The sequence below is a fragment of the Astyanax mexicanus genome, chromosome 23, assembly GCF_023375975.1.
Source record: "Astyanax mexicanus isolate ESR-SI-001 chromosome 23, AstMex3_surface, whole genome shotgun sequence".
In the NCBI taxonomy this organism is placed as follows: domain Eukaryota; kingdom Metazoa; phylum Chordata; class Actinopteri; order Characiformes; family Acestrorhamphidae; genus Astyanax; species Astyanax mexicanus.
This window is the reverse complement of record NC_064430.1, coordinates 23388887-23408165: the sequence shown is the minus strand read 5'-3', so window position 1 is coordinate 23408165 and position 19279 is coordinate 23388887. Positions and strand designations below refer to the sequence as shown.

The 19279-nt window shown below is 36.4% G+C and overlaps 1 protein-coding gene across 1 annotated transcript; it reads left to right on the top strand.

Moving 5' to 3' along the window:
- The first annotated feature begins 324 nt into the window (after positions 1 to 324).
- On the top strand, positions 325 to 18784 carry atp6ap2 (ATPase H+ transporting accessory protein 2). The gene is made up of 9 exons (XM_049471170.1): positions 325 to 434; positions 2370 to 2500; positions 3432 to 3560; positions 4494 to 4589; positions 7706 to 7843; positions 10977 to 11030; positions 14798 to 14947; positions 15645 to 15764; positions 16580 to 18784. The coding sequence occupies exons 1-9, from the start codon at positions 380 to 382 to the stop codon at positions 16772 to 16774; spliced, it is 1068 nt and encodes a 355-aa protein (XP_049327127.1). The 5' UTR covers positions 325 to 379; the 3' UTR covers positions 16775 to 18784.
- Positions 18785 to 19279: the final 495 nt, after the last annotated feature.

The following is a 19279-nucleotide window of genomic DNA, read 5'->3' as shown; positions in this document are numbered from 1 at the left end:
AATAACTGATTATATATACACACATACTGATGATATAATTGTAAATATTGCTCAGCGGTGCAGCGTGAGGTGTAACGTGGGGTCGTGTCGCCCCCTGCTGGTCTAAAGGGGATAATATAGGTCAGCTGTGTGAACTATTCATACAAACTCTTTGGCACTTTTTTATAATTTAATTTCTAATAATAGTAATATTAATAATCCTAATAATAGAAATGACAACAATAACAAACAAACAACAACAACCATAATGATAACAACAATAATAAAAACAATAAAAATAATAAACCTGGGTACAACGTGACGTCATCACGCTGGGTGCGTGCAGTCAGTCAGATGACCTGTGCTGGGGGAGCTGCGGTGGAGCTGCTGATCGTTCAGGATGGATTTCTCTCCGGTTTTTGTCGCTTTTGCTGCTTTAGCGAGTTCATTGTCGGGTAAAGACCTTATATTTCATTATTACAGTGTCTGTGGGCTCAGTGTGGGGAGGAATAGATATTGTTAAAGCGTTATAACCTCAGTAATTCGCCTGGATATCGCAGCACAGCAGAGGAGATCAGAGCGCTAGGCTAAGCTAAGCTAGGTTAACGCTAGCTAATAGAGCGCTGCTCTGCTGCTGAGAGTAAAATATTAATATTAAAGGCATTGAAGCTGCATTTACACTATTTTACTGTTGGATGAAGCTCAGAAATACAGAGATTGTCTGAATGAAAGCCGCAGGATATTAAAATCGTACAGAGAACCTGGCTGCTAGTCATGTGACCTCTCTCAGCTCTGCCTTCCTGTTGTGTTTTAATACAGTATTTCAGTATGCTGACCGATAAAACAAACAATGAATATTTACACTAGGGGTGGGCAAATAATTTTCCCAACCTTCCACATAATCCATACACTGGGACAGTTTTGGAGGGTCGGTGTTTTGTCTGTTTGTGCTACAATGCCAAATCTTTCTCCCCTAGTGTATATTAAACTATAAAAATACAAAAAACACCATATTAGAGCATGCCCCCAGTAGATGTATCTTTAGTATATTTAGAGAGCATCAGTCAGGTTAATACAAACTTTTTTTTTTTGTATTTTTGTATAACAACTAGGGGTGGGCAATATTATATCGTATACGATATATCGTGACACAGAAATATTAAAAATAAATATCGTAATGATAGGGCTGTTCTGTCTTAAAAGTAGTCTATTATTACTATAAAGCTTTAGGTGTATTTATTGTATAATTGTTTTAGTTTGCAGTTTATATGCATGCACTAAATATTCTGCAATATTGTTTCGCTGCATTATATTATTTTATGCTATATTATTTATTTTGCCACATTATGATTATTCTGTTATACTATTATACTATATTCCTGAAATGAATTAATTATTTTAGTTTTCCTATATCGCCAAGTATATCGCTATAGCAAAAATACCCTGAAATATCGTGATATTATTTTAGAGCCATATCGCCCACCCCTAATAACAACTATTGTATTTATTAAGTTCCATTTACACTTTTATGCAATGACAGAGTCCAAGTTGTTTAATGCACTATGTACTATATTAGAAACTGAAAAATAATACATTACACACACACACACACACACATATATATATATATATATATATATATATATATATATATATATATATATATATATATGTATATATATATATATATATACATATATATATATATATATATATATACATATACACACAGTGAAATGCCACATACACTCATAGACAGACTAACTGAATGAAAACAATATTAAGAACTTCTGTTTTTCTGCTAAGGTTTTACACCAGATGTTGAAACATAGCTGTGCTGTGGGGAGGATTAGATTGCAGTCAGTCATGCGAGGTCTGGTTCTGGTGCACCTCCTTAACCACCTGCTTTTTCCACCATGAGTGACTCTCATTACTAATAGAGAACGACATTGTGACACATTTTGACTTCCCTGTTTTGTCAAGAGCAGTTCCACCCTCTAGCGAGGGGTGCTCATGTGGTGTAAGCTGAGCTGAGATGGTGAATACTTTCATACAGACACTTCTGCAGCATCAGTGAACAAATGATCACTGATCTTCTGGAAGTGAACTGGCAGTTCTTTTACATTAGACCCTTGGAGACCAATTGTAAAGAATGCATGCACACACACAGCTTCTCTAGTCTACATAGTATTAACAATACCTATTTTCACCAAACCTGCTGCCAGGTTGGTTTAGAGAGGTAAAGTTGGGGAATGATTAGGAATGATCATCATCACCCTTGTCACTGAGTATAATCAGATCCTCCCTACAATTTTCTAAAATCTAGTAGAACACAGAAACAGGATAAACTCTCTTTTTTCATGATTTTTGTGTGTGTGTATCCTCTGTAGGTGTGCTGGGAGATCAGCTGACTGTGCTGCGCAGCCCCCAGTATGTGACCTTCAGGGAGGGCCAGTGGCCGCTGGCCGGGGAGAAGGTTCCTGATCTGGTGGCCCTGACCATGGGCTTCTCTGTTCAGGAGGTAAAGCAGATGTAGCTTTAATAATAAATAATATTAGTGGTTCTGCGTATTGTTTTAAATTTTTTGATACTGGTACAATACTTTGAATTCGATTACGATACACAAACGATACTTTTTTTCTAAATTATAGCAAAAAAAAAAAATAATGCAAATACTTAAAGCGATAATTATTCTCCCACAATGTATTTATGTAACAGCCGACCTGGGTAATCTCATTCTCATACTGCCACTGTGACAAACTCCATCTTTCTGGATCCTGTTGAAATGACCAACAGACAATGAGCATGCTTAATAAAGAGCATGTGGCGCTTTTTCTAAAAACAAAAAAACAACAGTACTACTTGTGCGTCCTCCCTTGATGATAATACACATTATTTTGCATTATGTAAAAATGTGTTTTATATTGTACTAGCTTTTGCTGTCTAAAGAAAAATGGGTTGCTCAATATAATAATTTTGTAATGTATATTTATGATGTCAATCACTTAAATTTATTTGATTATTGTCTTTAAATGCTGTTATTTCCCTGTATTATTGAGAGGAAGCAGACTAGACCCTTTTCACTATATTATATTTAAGATGAAAGAGAGAGTGCCTGAGACACTTCAGCACAGCGGCAGTGTGTCGACCATTTAAATAAAATGAAGTGTGGATGAATCTTTAAAAGTAGACTCAGATTTTAGAGCACTTTTACATGTTTACCTCACTGTGTGCACTCTCCGCATTTGGCACGTTTATTTGCCTTTCATGTAAAGTTAATAAGCAGCGCTTTTTATTTAAACCTTTCAGTACTTGATAGTACAGAACCATTTTTGTCGGGGACTTTTTAGTTTTTAATTTCTATACCCAGCCCTGAATATTAGACGTTATTTTGTGGACCCATAGTAATTTAATTATTACTGTGTTTTTGTGTTTGTTTTTTGTTTGTGTAGGATCTTGACTGGCCAGGCCTGGGAGCAGGTTCCCTGTTCCAGCGTCCTCGGGCTAATGCTCTAATCGCAGTGCGTGGCGTCAGCAGTCTGGATCTGCCTTCAAACACCTCCTCTTACCCCCTGGAAAATGTAAGTAGTGGACATTTCAGACACGGCCTGTTTGAGTGCGCCAAGCTGTTTTCATACAGCTAAATATGGGCATGTAACTTTATGGTTAGATGGCTTGAGGTCATCCATCTTCCTTTTGATTATAATTGATGTTTTTAATTTGGTAAAATCAAAGAAACTCATAATTTTTAAGTCCATATTCCCCCCCCCCCCCAGAGCTGTATATATATATGTATATTTACTTAAGATATATGTATTTGTATATGTTCATTATTGCATTATTACTTTTTGCCCCTTAAGAAGGGTCTTCTTGTTAAAGCTCCACTAAGTAGGATTGAGGTTTTGTGCTTGTGGGCTTCCCCTACAGTTGTAGAGTGTAATAAATGTTTCAGGCGGATTAGTTTCTCTTTCTCGTTTTCTGGCTTTCACAGACATATTCGGTCTCTTTCCAGCTTCTGCCAGAGTGTCTGTATTTTAGTTTGTAAAGAATGAACCAGTAGTCCTTGTAGAACTGTTAGAACTAAAGGTCGGAAAGCAGGTCGCAGTTCTCGCGAGCGTTGGTCGCGGCTGCCTCAGAAAACTTACAGAGTCTGGTTTGAGCTCAGAGGAGCTCCGGCACAGACACGAGAGCACCGCTATTCCTCCTATTACACCTCAATGCAGCGCTGCAGTGAGTTTCAAGCTGTAATTTCACTTCTTTAAAAAGATAAAAAATCAAGGAAATCCTACCTAGTGGGGCTTTAACAGAGATAAAAAAAAAAAAAGTTAATTTTTCCCTAATCAGACTAAATCACACTGCCTGGCTGATCTGAGTGCATGCTTTCCTGTGGATTTATTTCAGAATTACACAGTTTGGGATTTTCCAAATTTCTCAGGGCACAGATGTTTTACTTCCCCTTAAAACACGAGATGCGCTGTCTGATTTCCTGTGTGTCTATTTTTTCTCTTCTACAGCCCGTACCCTTTACTCTGGACAGTGTAGCGAACACCATCCACACCCTGTTCGCTGAGAGCACCCCTGTGGTTCTACAGCTCGCCCCCAGCGAGGAGGTGAGGCCTGGTATCTTCTGCTCTGAAGCACCAAGTTAAAAAAAAAAAAAAAATCCCCCTGAGGCGTGGAGGCCCACGCTAAACTGTGTGCATCATTCTGCCCATAAAGCATGGAACAAATCTGAGTAACAGAGATTAACTAAGTGTTAGATTATAATCAGATTTCACCAGTTAGCTGTAAGTAGTCCTGGCAAACACATTATCTACTATATATGGGCATAACCTTAATAAAATAAAGATGTTCTCAATATTGTACATTCTGTTTACTTAGCAAAAAGATACCAATAATGTGAATAATCATGTATAGTTGCCTTTTAAAAAGAGTTTTAAAGGTGTGGTTTTAAAACCACAGGTGGGCGATATGGCCCTAGAATAATATCACAATATTTCATGGTCTTTTTGCGATAACGATACTCTTGGCGATATGAAGAAAAAAAAAAAACACTAAATTAAATATTTTTTCCAAGAATACACTACTGCAACAAAATAAAAGTTTTAATTTATTATTGCATATTGATATGATATGGCACACCCCTAACTGAGATATTTAAAAATACAAAAATTTTATCAGATTTATAACAGAAGTCAATGATCCAGAATTATTAGTCATGATACAACTATTAATAATGCACTCCAAATATCTCCATATATCCAGGATTAAAGTAAAATAAATGATACTGGACAGATATAATCTGTCTCTAGTAGATATATAATGGGCAATGAGAACAGTGTACATTTTTCTTTTGCTTAAAACAGTAAAAAAAGTAGTTCAGGATATTCAAAAATGTTGGCAATATGCAGTTGCATATGATATGATACGATATGGTACACCCCTAGTCTAAATAATCTGACTCCTTAAACATTCATTGCTCTTTAAAAAGTAATGTGTAAATGCATTATTATGTTATCATATTGTAATTAAATCAGTGTCACTAAATGCGCTTAAAATGACAATGTCGTTTATAGATTTGTACCATTATTTCTGGAACAATACATTGAATTATGAATAATGTTTTGTTTACAATTGGTATCACTAATAATGCTAACCTGCGACAATGCTAACAATAATAACAAGAGACCTACAGTGCCTTAAAAAAAGTAAAAAGTTAAAGAAGAAAAAAGTAAAAAGATGTTTTTGCCTTTTGTCATACTTTCGTTTTTCAGTTTATGAAACAAACTGTGATAGTAGACAAAGATCACCTGAGCAAATACAAAAAGCAGTTTTGAAATTATGATTTTGTTTAATAAGGAAAAAATATATATTCAAACATCAAAGTCAAGAATCAAGAAATCACTTAAATTGAACCTCTCTGAAGATATGAAACAAGATATATCAGTCTGGTAAAGGTTATAAAGTCATTTCTAAAGCTTTGAGACTCCATAGAACCACAATGAGAGCTATTATTCACAAATTAAGATAACAGGGAACAGTGATGAACCTTCCCGGTAGTGACCGGCCTAATTAAATTACTCCTTAAGGGCATGGACAACTCATCCAGGAGGTCCCACATGGATTCTCTGAATGTAATGCAGCATAAATTGAGTTGGGGTAAAAAAAAAAAAAAAAAATCCCTCCCACTGACTGTTATTGAGACACATTTCAGATCATTAACACCTCCACATGGTTGAAGTGTTTTTAAGCATGCAAAACGTGTGGTGTACAGGTGGGTGTACAGACTTCCATTCCATCCCATGATGGAAATACTATTAGTAAAAACTGAAGAAGCAAACCTTCAGAAACCAAACATATTATTTTATATTTGCGATGAGCAGAAACACGTTTATTATCCACCCGGAAAGATGTTTTTTTTTTCTTGGCCATTAAAAGGTGTGAGTTCTTATAACTGGTTGTCGCAACCACAAAAACGCACTTCTGCACCCATAGCTGCTGACTTTACCTCCTCTCCACGTCCCTTACTTTTATCACTCTTCCACAGAGCGATGAATAGATAACATTACTCATCTCTAAAACTGCAGTCTACTACTGATGTCCTGCTATCTTTGATTGTTTTACACTGGTATTTTTTAAAACTTTAAAAATGTCAAAATTACTAATAGGAAAATTCTAATTTTACACACCCAGCTGTCTAATTTTACAGTTTATCAGCTGTCCGTTGTGTTTTATCCATGTTATATTTCCAATTATAATATGTGCATTTATCTTGTTTAAGTAAAAAATAAAAAACTTACTTTAAACATACGTTCACTAATATTTGTTCCTTTTTTTATTTAATATACTGCATCTACATATAACATATAGTATTGGGCTTTATAGGGTAATGCCATATACTCTTGTATTAAAACGTTTAACAGTATCTCCTTTTGTGGACAATATTTCATAAATATGACGTATCTGATTTAATGCATTTATTCATGTGCATTTAGTATGATAGGATTAGGAAATATTCACTGTAGTATATTTTCTTAAGGGTGTAAATTTTTGATAGTAATATATGAGTTTAACAATAATATATGTGTGTAAAATCACAGAAAGTGTTGGTACTCCTTATATAAAAATAGCTGTTTGCTTTTATTTTTTTATCTTATAGTAAAATCGCATGACAGTTGAATAAACAGTGTGTTCTCAATGTTTTAACAGGATTTTCCTGATTAAAAAAAGGAAATATAGTGTCAAATTAACTGGGCTCGAAAGAAAATAAGAATTTGTTTTTACAGTGTTTGCTTGCACTGGGTAGATATGGCCGTATGTTTGCTTTGGTCTAATTTAATATTGATATGCTATGTTTGTACACACACAAACCAAAAGGAACAATAGATTCAGCATTAAGTATTGGCGTAAAAGACAAGAATAATATTTGTAATATTTGAGTTTGTAATATAGTGGAGTATGTAATGAACAAGCAATTGTTTAGAACATATTTAGCTGGTAAATAAAGTAAATATTGTTATTTATTTAGCTGAACACTCAAAAGTGCCTTTTTTGCCGTTTTTGGACTAATCAATTTGGTTGCCAAATATTTTGTGCATCCCTACTTTAATGAGAAATCTTACCTAAAACTGTAATCCAGTGATCAAATTATTTGAAGTTATTTATTATATATATATAAGGGTAACACTGTGTGTGTGCGTGTGTGCGCGCGTGTGTGTGTGTGCAGAGGCTGTACATGATGGGCATGGCAAACACTGTGTTTGAGGACCTGCCCGTGACCCTTCAGCAGATCAGAGCTCGTCTGTCACAGGAAGGATCAGTTCTACACTCCCTTCCCCTGCACTCACTCAACCGAAACAGCGAGGTAACACACAATGAATTTTAAATATCTTCCAATGCGTTATATAATGAATGGGAAGTAAGGAATAGATATAATACTGTCTCAATACTTTTATATTTTACTATTTTACTAAATTACTAAACTGCATTGCTTTGTTCCACCACTAGATGGAGAGCTGTTTTTGTCTACTGATCTCAGTTTTTGTTACCAATGCTTTAATCAGTATTAACCCTTTCAGGCATGCACAGAAAATTTCTTTCAAAATGTCAAATTTACTGATCTGTACAAATTTATAGACTGTTTAACTAAAGCAGATTTGGGTCCCAGTGGAAGTCCCAATCTGATACTTTGGCAATTAATTTTTAATTATTATTGAAACAATGGTATCAACATATGCCTAATTTTATCACAATATAAAGTGTATAAAGTATAAGTATAAAGTATAAAGTGCTAAAGGGCCATATTACTGATATCCTTTTAAATTTGCATCTTTTCTTAAATGAACAAACTATAAAAAGTCACAACAACAATTCTGCGATTAATTATACCACAGTTAGTTGCGACCCTGCAGTGTGATTGGCTGAGAGGCATACTATAATTGACGTTATCAGTCGGTAATGTACTGTAACTGAAACACTCCACCATGTATTACTCCGCCACATACAGGTAACCTAGCAACGATATAGCGCTTACAAGCCAAACAGCGCTACAGCTACAAACAGACCAGCAACGGAACTTTTTAAACTGGCTGAGTTTTTATAACCAAACAAATCATATTTTCTCCTCCTTTTTAACTCTTTAAAATCTTTTAATAAACAGTGATAATGAAACTGTGGTATAATCACAATAATACACTCGAGGTATGTGCTATAAGGTGTAATATTGGCACTGCTATGCTGATCTACGGCCTACGACTGCAGCACAGTAGTGCCAATGTTACATGTTATAGCATGAACCTAGAGTGTATTATCACTTATTTATAGTTAAGATCATGATTCATTTTTTAAATGCTGAATAGTGAACTCATGGACTAAAAGCCTAATGTAACATTACTGATAAATCAGTGATCCAGATCTTTTCTACCCAAATCTCATCCTTTTTATTTGGCGGCATCACTGAATGTTTGAGATTGGTGCTCCAGCAGTTTTCGCTCATACTGCAGTAGACTCTGGTTACCGAACCAGACTGCAACAGATCTGTGCCCGGGCTCACCTTCTCAACCGGAACCTGTTGTGGTTAGCCACGTGGTTTGCACTCATGCACCAGACACGCGAAACTGGCCTTGAAGAGGAATTGTGCTGTCACACGTTTCAGATCACCTAAAAAAAGCACTGTCTGAATTCCCTCTTAAAGATGTTTTATGGAAGTAGCTTCACTAAAGATGAACTAATGTATTAAAAACTAATTGCATTTAATCTTCTTTTATAATTTTTTTTATTTAATTCAATAATTTTTGTTTCCAAAATTAGACGGGTATAAAATGCCTTAGGTAAATATGTGGTTGCAGATAAGAGCAGTATAAATTTTCTGGTTAAAAACATGTTGAAACATTATATTATTCAGCTCTAAATAATACACATCAGGTGAAAAGGGGAAGAAAGTGTTTGAACAAGTTTAGAACAGCTGCACTCCTTTTCACCTGCTCAGTTCCCCATATTAAACCACTTCCCAATCAGTCCATAGATCACTTCCCAGTGTGTCACAGTTCATACCCCTTTATTTTTTTCCACATTTTGTGTTTTGTTGAGATTTTAAGTGATAGACCAGCACAAAGTAAGATAAGATAAGACAATTCTTTATTATTCCTGCAACAGGGAAATATGCAGTGTTACAGCAGAAGAGTACAGAAAGTAGCATGAAATATACAAGCATTATATAAAAATAGAAATATTGCACATTAATCATATTGCACATGATGTTGGTAAACATACTGACAGTGATCCACAGTAAAAAAAAAAAAAAAAAAAAAAGTAGCACATAATTCTGAAGTTGAACAAAACAATTAAAAGGATTTTAAAATTTGAATCAAATAAAAATACAAAAAAAGAGTGACATGCAAAAGTATTCAGCCCCCTTTACTCTGAAACCCCTAAATAAAATCCAGTGCAGTCAGTTGCCTTCAGAATTCACACATGCAGACCCTCCCTCACTATAGAGCACAGCCCACTTTTGCACTTAACCAATAAGTGCCGCACATACCGCAAGAGGTGTGGAGAGCATCATCCGCAGATGTGAGAGGTAAACATAGTTCACACCACAGTAAAACAGCTTAAAAAAAGAGAGGTGTCCACAGCGCTTGAGCTGTGTCTTTTATATATCTATAAAGATAGATAGATAACACACACACACACACTTAGATGAGTTTAGATGGATCACACCACATATGTACACACACACACACTGCCCAGCTGTTTATAGACAACAAAGTAAAACACTAGTATTAGAATAATAAAGAAAATAAAGTTCATACAAAAAGTAGTCTGCTTACATCATTAAAACATCTCCTCTATTTACATTTCATTATATCTGCACAAAAGAGAAAAGGTGTGAAAAGTATCTCCATTCATCACCCTGTAGGTAAAATTATAGATAATACTTCTGTAGAAGTTGTAGAAGTATCAACTCAAACTTTTTACTCTTTAAGTAAAAGTGTTTTAAAAAGTACTGGTTTCAAAACGACGTAAAGTATAAAAGTAATGTAAAAGGAAAAATTAAAGCCATTAGGAAACAAAAGCTTAGGCCACATAGTGTCCTATAGTCCTATAGTGACCTATATTTTTTAAATGTAAGGAGTAGAAAGTTCAATTAAATTACTCCAGTAAAGTTTAGATAACCAACATTTTTACTCAAATTAGGTCATACAGTATCTGTACCTCATTACTTGACACTTGTGCAAAAGAGCATGCACTGACTAAAACTAGTATGTGTCTTTAGCAAATACTATTTTCTCAAATAGCAATTTTTGTGGTCAATGCTATGTTAGACATATTAGCCATGCTAGCCTTGGACCCCAGAGTGAACGGATGTATAACACCACATCTTACTCAATTCTAGATCATAATCGTGTTTAGTATTATAGTAGATGCTAATGCGTATATTGTTTGTGTGTATGGTAACACTTGTGGTAATTGTGCATGTGTGTGTATGTGTTTTTCAGGCTGATCTGCTTTTCCTCTCTGAGGTTCAAGTGTTGCATGACATCTCAGCCCTGGTAAGTCCCCTTCACTGCCTGATGCTGCTTTATAGCACAGTAGAACAGGTGTCTTTTTCTCAAGAAAAGGTTTCTGGTATGGGGTGTCTATTTCGCTTTGGGCCCCCAGATGCCTTAAAATGGCCTTCACGCTGGCCCCAGGCATTAGGCTGCTAGTCCTATTCTATTGGCAGTAGTTCTCTACTATAGGGATTGTAGTATGTGTTTTAGCAATGTTTTACCTGCATTCACTGACTAGAAGGGGCTTCTACAAACATTTGGATATATAGTGTATAATTACAGGGTGCAGGACGCTGTCCTGTTGACCTACAATTCATTTCCCCATTCTACTCTGGTTATTAATAAATGGTAATCACCTGAGCTAATCGTAAACCTAGAAAGTGTATATCTATGATATATATTGCTAATGAATCTAGAGATGTCACGATTACATTTTTTTAGAGTTCGAGTCATTGAAGTATCTGCCGTTACCAAGTCCCGAAAATAAAGAAATACCACAAAAATGTGTTTGTAAAATCTTATACTGTACCAGCCAGTAGTACTGTACTTTGTACACTTCCTAAAGGATAATAATTGCTTACTTAATATATAAATGGAAACTGTATATTAAAGGGATTTTTAATTGACTTGAACCAAACAAAAACATTAAAAGGTCATCAGTCTTTTACCAGATTTTCTTAAGTTTGTCTTTAAATAATAGGTATTTTAAAAAAAAAATCAGTATTAGATTGGCAAAATGAAATAATAATAGTAGTGTCAATAATTTAAGAAAAAAAATGCTTTTTTATTAGTCACCACACAATCATGATTTTTTTTTTTTATATGTTGGTATTTCACTGTGTGTTTCAGAGGAAGATAGTAATAATCTTAAGTCTTTTTTTACCGTATTATAATATTCCAGTGTAGTTTTGATGATTTTTAAATATTTTAGAATATTTTAAATTTCAGAGTTTAACTGAGAGCTTATGCAGGTAATGGAGAAAATAATGGGTAGTGTAGCTCCATATTCCACATCTGACAACAGGAAACGTGCCACCAGCGCAACTGTATACACATTTATTAGCTCGCAATTGTGTGACCATCCATTAAAAATTCATGATCACGTGACCGGATCGGGGACATCCCTAAATAAAACGAATGCCACTGACTGTAGACAAAAAGTGGAAGTTTCTCGTAAGCTGGTTTCTAATCTATAGCAGGTTGCTATTGTTTGTTGTTGGGCATTATTTAAGTATATATGTAATTTCAGTTCCACATCTTGCCAGTAAAACAGGTTTATTTCCTGTTTATATAAGTTCTAGTTCATTTCAGTGATTCAAAAGTTAGTTAAAGCCTCCCACCTCCTACGTTTTCTTTCTCACTCTGTATATCACTTCATCTCTCTTGTAGCGGGCTCAGTGGTTTAATACCTGGTGCTAATTGAGATGTTGAAATATTTTTAATTGGGCGCCAGTTATTAAATTAATTTAATTAGATTAATTAATAAATTAATTAATCAAATTAATTAATAACACAAGACATCTCAGGGTGTGGTTTCTACAGGTGACAGAAATTTTCATAACCAAGTTATCCAGAAAGACACACTGAAATTACAGGTTTTGTAAAATAAAAGTATTTTATTAAATCACACAGATATGAGTAAATAATTCATTAAAAAGTCATAAATGTAGCCATTAGATATCAAATCCTAGTGTAGAATGATAAATGAGAAATAAAAGAACAAACACGTTATAATGCTGATATGAAAGGAATAAAGATTAATAGAACTATTAAGTGAATATTCCTAAATAAGGGTCTAAGGCATTTTAAGTCTACGAAACCAATTCTTATTTCCACCCAAGACACTCAAAATGAGTCATCTAAGCTAAAGACGCTCTATTAAAAACCCGACCCAAACCATGACCAACAGAACACCATCTGCCGAAAGATTAAAACCCAGCTCTGCCTTACTCTGAGGTGTTGAAGTGGGCCTCGGTGACGTCCGTCTGTGTTGGTCGTCTGCTGCTTCACCCCGAGAAAGGATCACGTGAGCCTGTCTGCAGGGTGGTTTGACTTCCTGTGTCAGCACGGAGCCCCATTAGAACCCACAGGGTAAATCCCTTTGCTCTCAGGTGGCTTGCTGGTGGCCTCCGGACCGCAGGTTTCTGGGTTGGATCTGGCGGATCTCTTTTTCAGCTCTACTTTAGCTAACCTTAGATGGAATAATGCTTGGCTTCGTAGATTGTAAAATAACCTTAGATATTTTAACTAGGATAGCTAATAGTATTATACTTGAAGAAGATTAAATGCACTAGTCTAAGAAAACTAACTAAGATGACTACACTAACAGTCTATCCTTTCTCCATCTCTGGGCTCCCTAAACTCTCTTCTCCAACTTCTCACTCCAACTGCTTCCTTCAACTCATCTTCTCCCACTGCTTCTCTAACTCCAACTCAACTGAACTGCTTCTCTTCCAACTGCTCTGACTGAACTCCAAAACTGAACTGGAAACTGTGTCTGCCCAGTTTAACTATTAGTCTCTGTGGCCTGTTTGGCCCTTGAGCTATGATTGGCCCTGTGGCCCAAATGTCTGTGTTTTGATTGGTCTAGGAGCAATTTCAAACTTTGGCAGGGAAGATGATCTTATTCACAAAGGGCCATAAAACCCCCCACATGGTCACAATGCTTCAGCTATTTTTCTAATAGACCAAACCAAAAGAAAACTCAACTAAACAGTGGATCAAAATACATTCTTCAGCATACCAGTTTGTGAGGATAAATTCAGGAAACAACAATCTTACAATTGAATCACAATAAATGTAATATATATATATTGCCCACAAACAGTTTTGTAATATTCAAGATAATCTTAGAAATACAACGATGGATGGTACTCTGTCAGAAAGAGATCAAGAGTCATGTTATTATTTAAACCCAATTAAATCACTTAAAAGATAATACATGGTTAAACCACTGATAACCAAATAAAGCTAAATTATCAAATGCTAGTTAAACCTTGTTGATTCAGACTTGAATGTGTAGGAGAATTTAATCAGGACACATCCAAACACATATACCATATACCAGACACATATACCATTATTTAGTAAACATTCTATAAAACACCTTTTTTATATAGTCAATATATATGTATTTTAAGCAAAATCTTCTTAGTGAGAAATTTCTCCTCTCTGCTGAGTGCTCAGATAAGGCTTGGTCCTTGCCTGTCGGAATTTACGACAGTTGGGGAGGTCGGTGGACAGAGAGAGTCTCACTTACAAACGGTCAATGGAATTTCCAAGCTTAGAACATTTCTCTTAATTTAATTAATCTTATTTCTGAGTGATTGCAGAAATAACTAGGCACAAACCCCTAAATTGGTATAATATTTGGTGAATTAACAATTTCCAAGGCATTAATTAAGTTTTGACACTCTCTTAAGTCCGCAGTCCCGTCCTAGTGATGGTGTTCATTTGGTGTTCCAAATGTTTAACATTAACTCCGAGGTTTACGACTTGGAGGAATGTCAACAGAATTTTACCCTAAACTCGCATTTAGGGCTCTTGAGCGAGGCTGAGTGAAGAAATAGTCAGGAAATGTCATTTTGAAATTTAAGGTTGTTTGAAAAAGATTACTCCAAGGCTTCTAGAGTGTTCTTCTGGGGGTGATTGTAAAGTTAGAACATTCCTTTTAGACCATAAGATGGGGGTAGTGTGTGTGTGTGTCCAAGCAATGAAGAAATCCTCTGTTTAATCCACTACACTCTTATGAACTTTTTCGTCTGTAGCTTCTGAGGCATAAGCACTTGGCCAAGGACCAGGCTCCTGACCTGTTCTCCCTGGAGCTGGCCGGCTTGGAGGAAATCTCCCGACGCTACGGCAGCGACTCTCCCCAGTTCCAGGATGCCAGCAAGATTCTGGCCTCTGCTCTGCAGAAGGTAAACACTCACAGCTCTTTCTGTCAAACATCTCACAGTAGGTGCTGATCTGAAATCAGTTTGATCCACAAGTAGAGAAGAAGGACGACATGATTCTAGGTCAGCAGGTTTAGCCCGAGTCCTATTATTCCTTTATGCCCCTGCCCCCTTTTTTTTAACAAAGAAACATCTGATCTTCTCCAGATCTTTCAGGTTTCAGGGCTGTCACTGGGCATCATTGAGTTTTAGGTCCCTCCAAAGATGTTCTGTTGGATTCTGGTCTGGAGACTGGCTAGGCCACTTCAAAATGTTGAAATGCTTCTTACAGAGTCACGCCTTAGTTCCTTGGATGTGTGTTTTGGGTCATTGTCATGCTGGAAGACCCAGCCTGATCCATCTTTAGCTTTTAATAAGGGAAGGAGGTTGTTTGCCAACATCTCGCGATACATGACCCTATCTTTCCAGCACATGTCCACTAGCACTTTTTGTCAATGTATGTCGCAGTGCCAGATCTCTTGGCTCGCCGGTGGGCGTGTCCACAGTTTAAGATTTTAAATCAACCTCTTTGTATTCTATAGTTCTATAAATCCATATTTCTAGTGCCAGTCCTTGTGGAGACACACTGTTCCTATCTTCAATATGGTGCAGTTCTCATGTCCCTGTTCAAGAAAAGCATTCAGTTCCTACAGTCAGTGTTCTCCATCCTTCTGTGTTGCAGTTCGCTGATGATGTCTACAGTGTTTACAGCAACAACGCAGTGGTGGAGGTGGTGACCGTAAAGACGTTTGAGGCTCCTCTCACTAGGAAATCCCGCTCAATCCTGGAGAGCAAGCAGATCGTAAGTATTTTGATTAATTGTGACAATTTCATGGTGCTTTTACATCTACCCTGTGTATTCTGAACCAGATTAGCGAGTGAAAAATGTGTTGTAAACCCACACTCTATAACAAAGGACCAAAAAAACGAACCCCTGGGCACAGGTGGATGGAGGCAATGCGGTTACCTCTTGTTTACTCCAGCACCAAGGCCCCTCCCCCTTTGCACTCCCCCTCACCCTTGCGCTTCTCAGGCAGCAGCAGCCTGTCACTCACACAGACACAGAGACAGAGCTGTGTATGTACTTCTTGTTTCAAGAATCAAAACATTGTAACACGACATGTTTGATTTAATTGTCTTAAGTGACACCACACGTCCTGCAATCTTGACTATTGCACATGCGCACATCGCGATGACGATGCTTAAACGATATATATCGTGTAGCCCTTATTTCCTACCAGCATTTATTCAGCTCTTAAGCTTTATGACTGCTTCCTGGAACTGGAACACCAAGTAAAACACATTTGCAGCTTTGAAACATGCAAAGCCCTGTGAGAAACTCTCTCAGATGTGAGACCACACAACATGTCTGGCTGTGTAGAAATAGAAATGGCACATTCAGTGCGAGCGAGTGGGTCTTGTAGAATGCGCTGCGGTCCAGTCTTTTCTTGTTTTGTCTTGTCTTGATGTGTGTGCGTTCACCCTTCTCTTCTCTTCATCTTCTCTGACCGCACACTGCAGCTTCCATTGACCTACTTTCTATTTTATCATAAAAGATGATGCTCTACAGGTAAATATCCCATTACCTATGCATCTTCTTTACTGTCTTTATTCCAGAGCAACCCTGGAAGCCCCTATAACCTGGCCTACAAGTACAACTATGAGTATGCGGTGATCTTCAACATCGTGCTGTGGCTCATGATCGCTCTGGCCCTGGCCGTCATCGCCATCGCCTACAACCTGTGGAACATGGACCCCGGCTACGACAGCATCATCTACAGGATGACCAACCAGAAGATCCGAATGGACTAACTTGGAGTTTTCTCCTTTGTATTTGTGCTCCATTCCATATTGTGATGTATGTATGTATGTGTGTATGTATGTGTATATATTGTATGGACAAAAGTACTGGGACACACTTTACAGTCCCATGCTGGAATTTATTAAAAATTGTCCAATAACATAAACTTCTGAGGAGTATAGTGCAGAACAATATCCAAACTATTTTCTGCAGAGCTCCACATCTGCTGTTAGAGCTGCATAGGGGGACCGACTCCACACTGATGGTTATGGGTTTCGAATAGAATGTCAGAAAAACTCCTCTAGGCGTAATGTTTTGGTGTCCCAATACTTCTGTCCATATAGTGTATGAGTGTGTCTTATTCATTCATTCATTCATAGCAGTGGTTTGCCCTGCTGGTTCCTGCACATTTCAGTGGTTTCCTTCTCTATCAGACCACCTTCAATCGAGAAAGGACTTATTACGGTTCTAACCCTGTGGGCTCCACAAACTTACTCGCTGTCTTGATGTTTTTATTAATATCTGTGGGTTATTAAAGCTCAGATATAAAGTTGAGGCACATCCTGAATCAGTAGAGTGTGCCCTTTCATTTCTTTCTTGTGGTTAGACTAGATGATGCTCACATCCGGAGTTACAAGGTTATAAAAAAATATTGAGGTTAACATTATGCCCAAACACCTGATATTGATGCATGATGCTTTGCTTTAGAAGCAAATTTAATTTCAGCAAGGAGTGTCATTATAAGTTAGGTTTCAAATTGTCATTTTCAGAAATTTTATTGCAATAAAATAAAGATAATAAAAAAAAGATAACAGAACAATAATGCAATCACACTCTCTTAAAATATTGAGTGTTTATTATTATTATTTCAGGAGATTTTGACAGGATTTGTACCGTCTATCTGCCTATAATTTGCAGCACATTGTAAAATGCCTAGTCCATTTAAAAGCAATTGGCACTCTTGAGATCAGTAAAATGACTGTATATTTCACAGCGATATTATGTCGAAAACATAATTATTGTCATAATTTATGCCAGTTTGGCATACTGCAGTTATTAATTCCAGTAACTCCACAGTTACAAAATAACATTTCTTAGACAGAAAAAGACAGGAATTCAGGTAAAAAACAGCTAAAGTATTTTTTTCCCATTTTTTCCAACATACCATTGAGTTTGAGAGTTTGTGAGTCAGATAATTGAGTTAATGATCAGATTATCTGCATCTAGTGTGTTTGGAGCAATGTGAACACTAAAATGTGCAGGGCAGGGGGTTCTCCAGGACCTGGGTTGGGAACCACTGGTTCATACGATCGCGGGTTGAACCCTCAGAGAGTGTACGCCTCTGAAACGTGTTGTGCAAAGACTTAATCTCTCACGTTGTAAATGTTAAATGAATATATAATAATTGAAGTATATTTATTGATGCCTGCTGTTCGGTAGAGTTTAGAGACCAGCTGATTCGGGGGTTAAATTAATTTATTTCACCACTCTTAAATGCTAGCTTCTCTGAAAATGAATGGAAGGTCATAATATATTATAAATGTTGATGTGCTCAGGCTAAAGCTAATTGGTCCCCACTTACTTTCATTCATTTTTAGCTTTACGATTAGCATTACTGGATGATGAAATGCCAGATATTGGATGTAAATAAGATCACCATCGTTGTATTTCTGGCTGAGTGAAAACTGTACAGGCTTACTTTGTCATGCTACATGATATTTGTGATTGTGTTTTGTTGTTGTTGATGTTTTTCATGTGTTCCTCATCGATCTACAAACTGAAATCCAGCGTTATTTATTGTGTTGATTTGTTTGTTGTTTTAATTCCTGATACACTGGACGTGCAGTATAATAATGACCATGGTACAGATCTCGTCAGATATGTAAAGTTGATGTGCTAATAAAAGAAAAAGAACTATAAACTATTGTGGGAGCAACCAGTCTGCAATTGCTGCACTATCATTTGTGTCCTGAATAAATAAAGGTTTATTCCAAATTAAAGAAAACAAACTGTTTACTTCACTTCTGTTTACTTATTTTTTGAAGACCTATGAAGTAAAGCACATTTGTGAGTTTAAAGCAAACAGTGTAATAACATAGTCTATATTTAATTGTTAGAAAAAGATAAATGTCTGTAGAATGAATGACTCATATTTATTATTAACAAAAACCTACTAAGATACAGAGTTAAATATTTTTTTATTTGATTATGTAGCATGTTGTGAAATCTTACAGCGTTTCATGCTTCCCTCTGCTGATAACTTTTATTGAGATGCGAATTTCATTTTCACTTGGCACACTGCCCACGCTGCCAAAAGTAACAGTTGGTCTTATATAATATTCAAATTTTCTGAGACACTGATTTTTGGGTTTTCATTAAGTGTAGGCCATAATCATCAACAATAAATCTCAGCTTCATGTTTTAATGAGGTAATAAGATATAGCTTTATTATTTAATGTTTAAGCCTTAGCGAGAATGGAAACAGGTTTAGCACTCAAGCCACAGGCACGTATTGT

Coding starts and splice junctions, on each gene's coding strand:
- atp6ap2 (XM_049471170.1), top strand. CDS start 380: ATGGATTTCTCTCCGGTTTTTGTCGCTTTTGCTGCTTTAGCGAGTTCA. Junction 435..2,369: donor TTTAGCGAGTTCATTGTCGG/GTAAAGACCTTA, acceptor TATCCTCTGTAG/GTGTGCTGGGAGATCAGCTG. Junction 4,590..7,705: donor AGCTCGCCCCCAGCGAGGAG/GTGAGGCCTGGT, acceptor GTGTGTGTGCAG/AGGCTGTACATGATGGGCAT.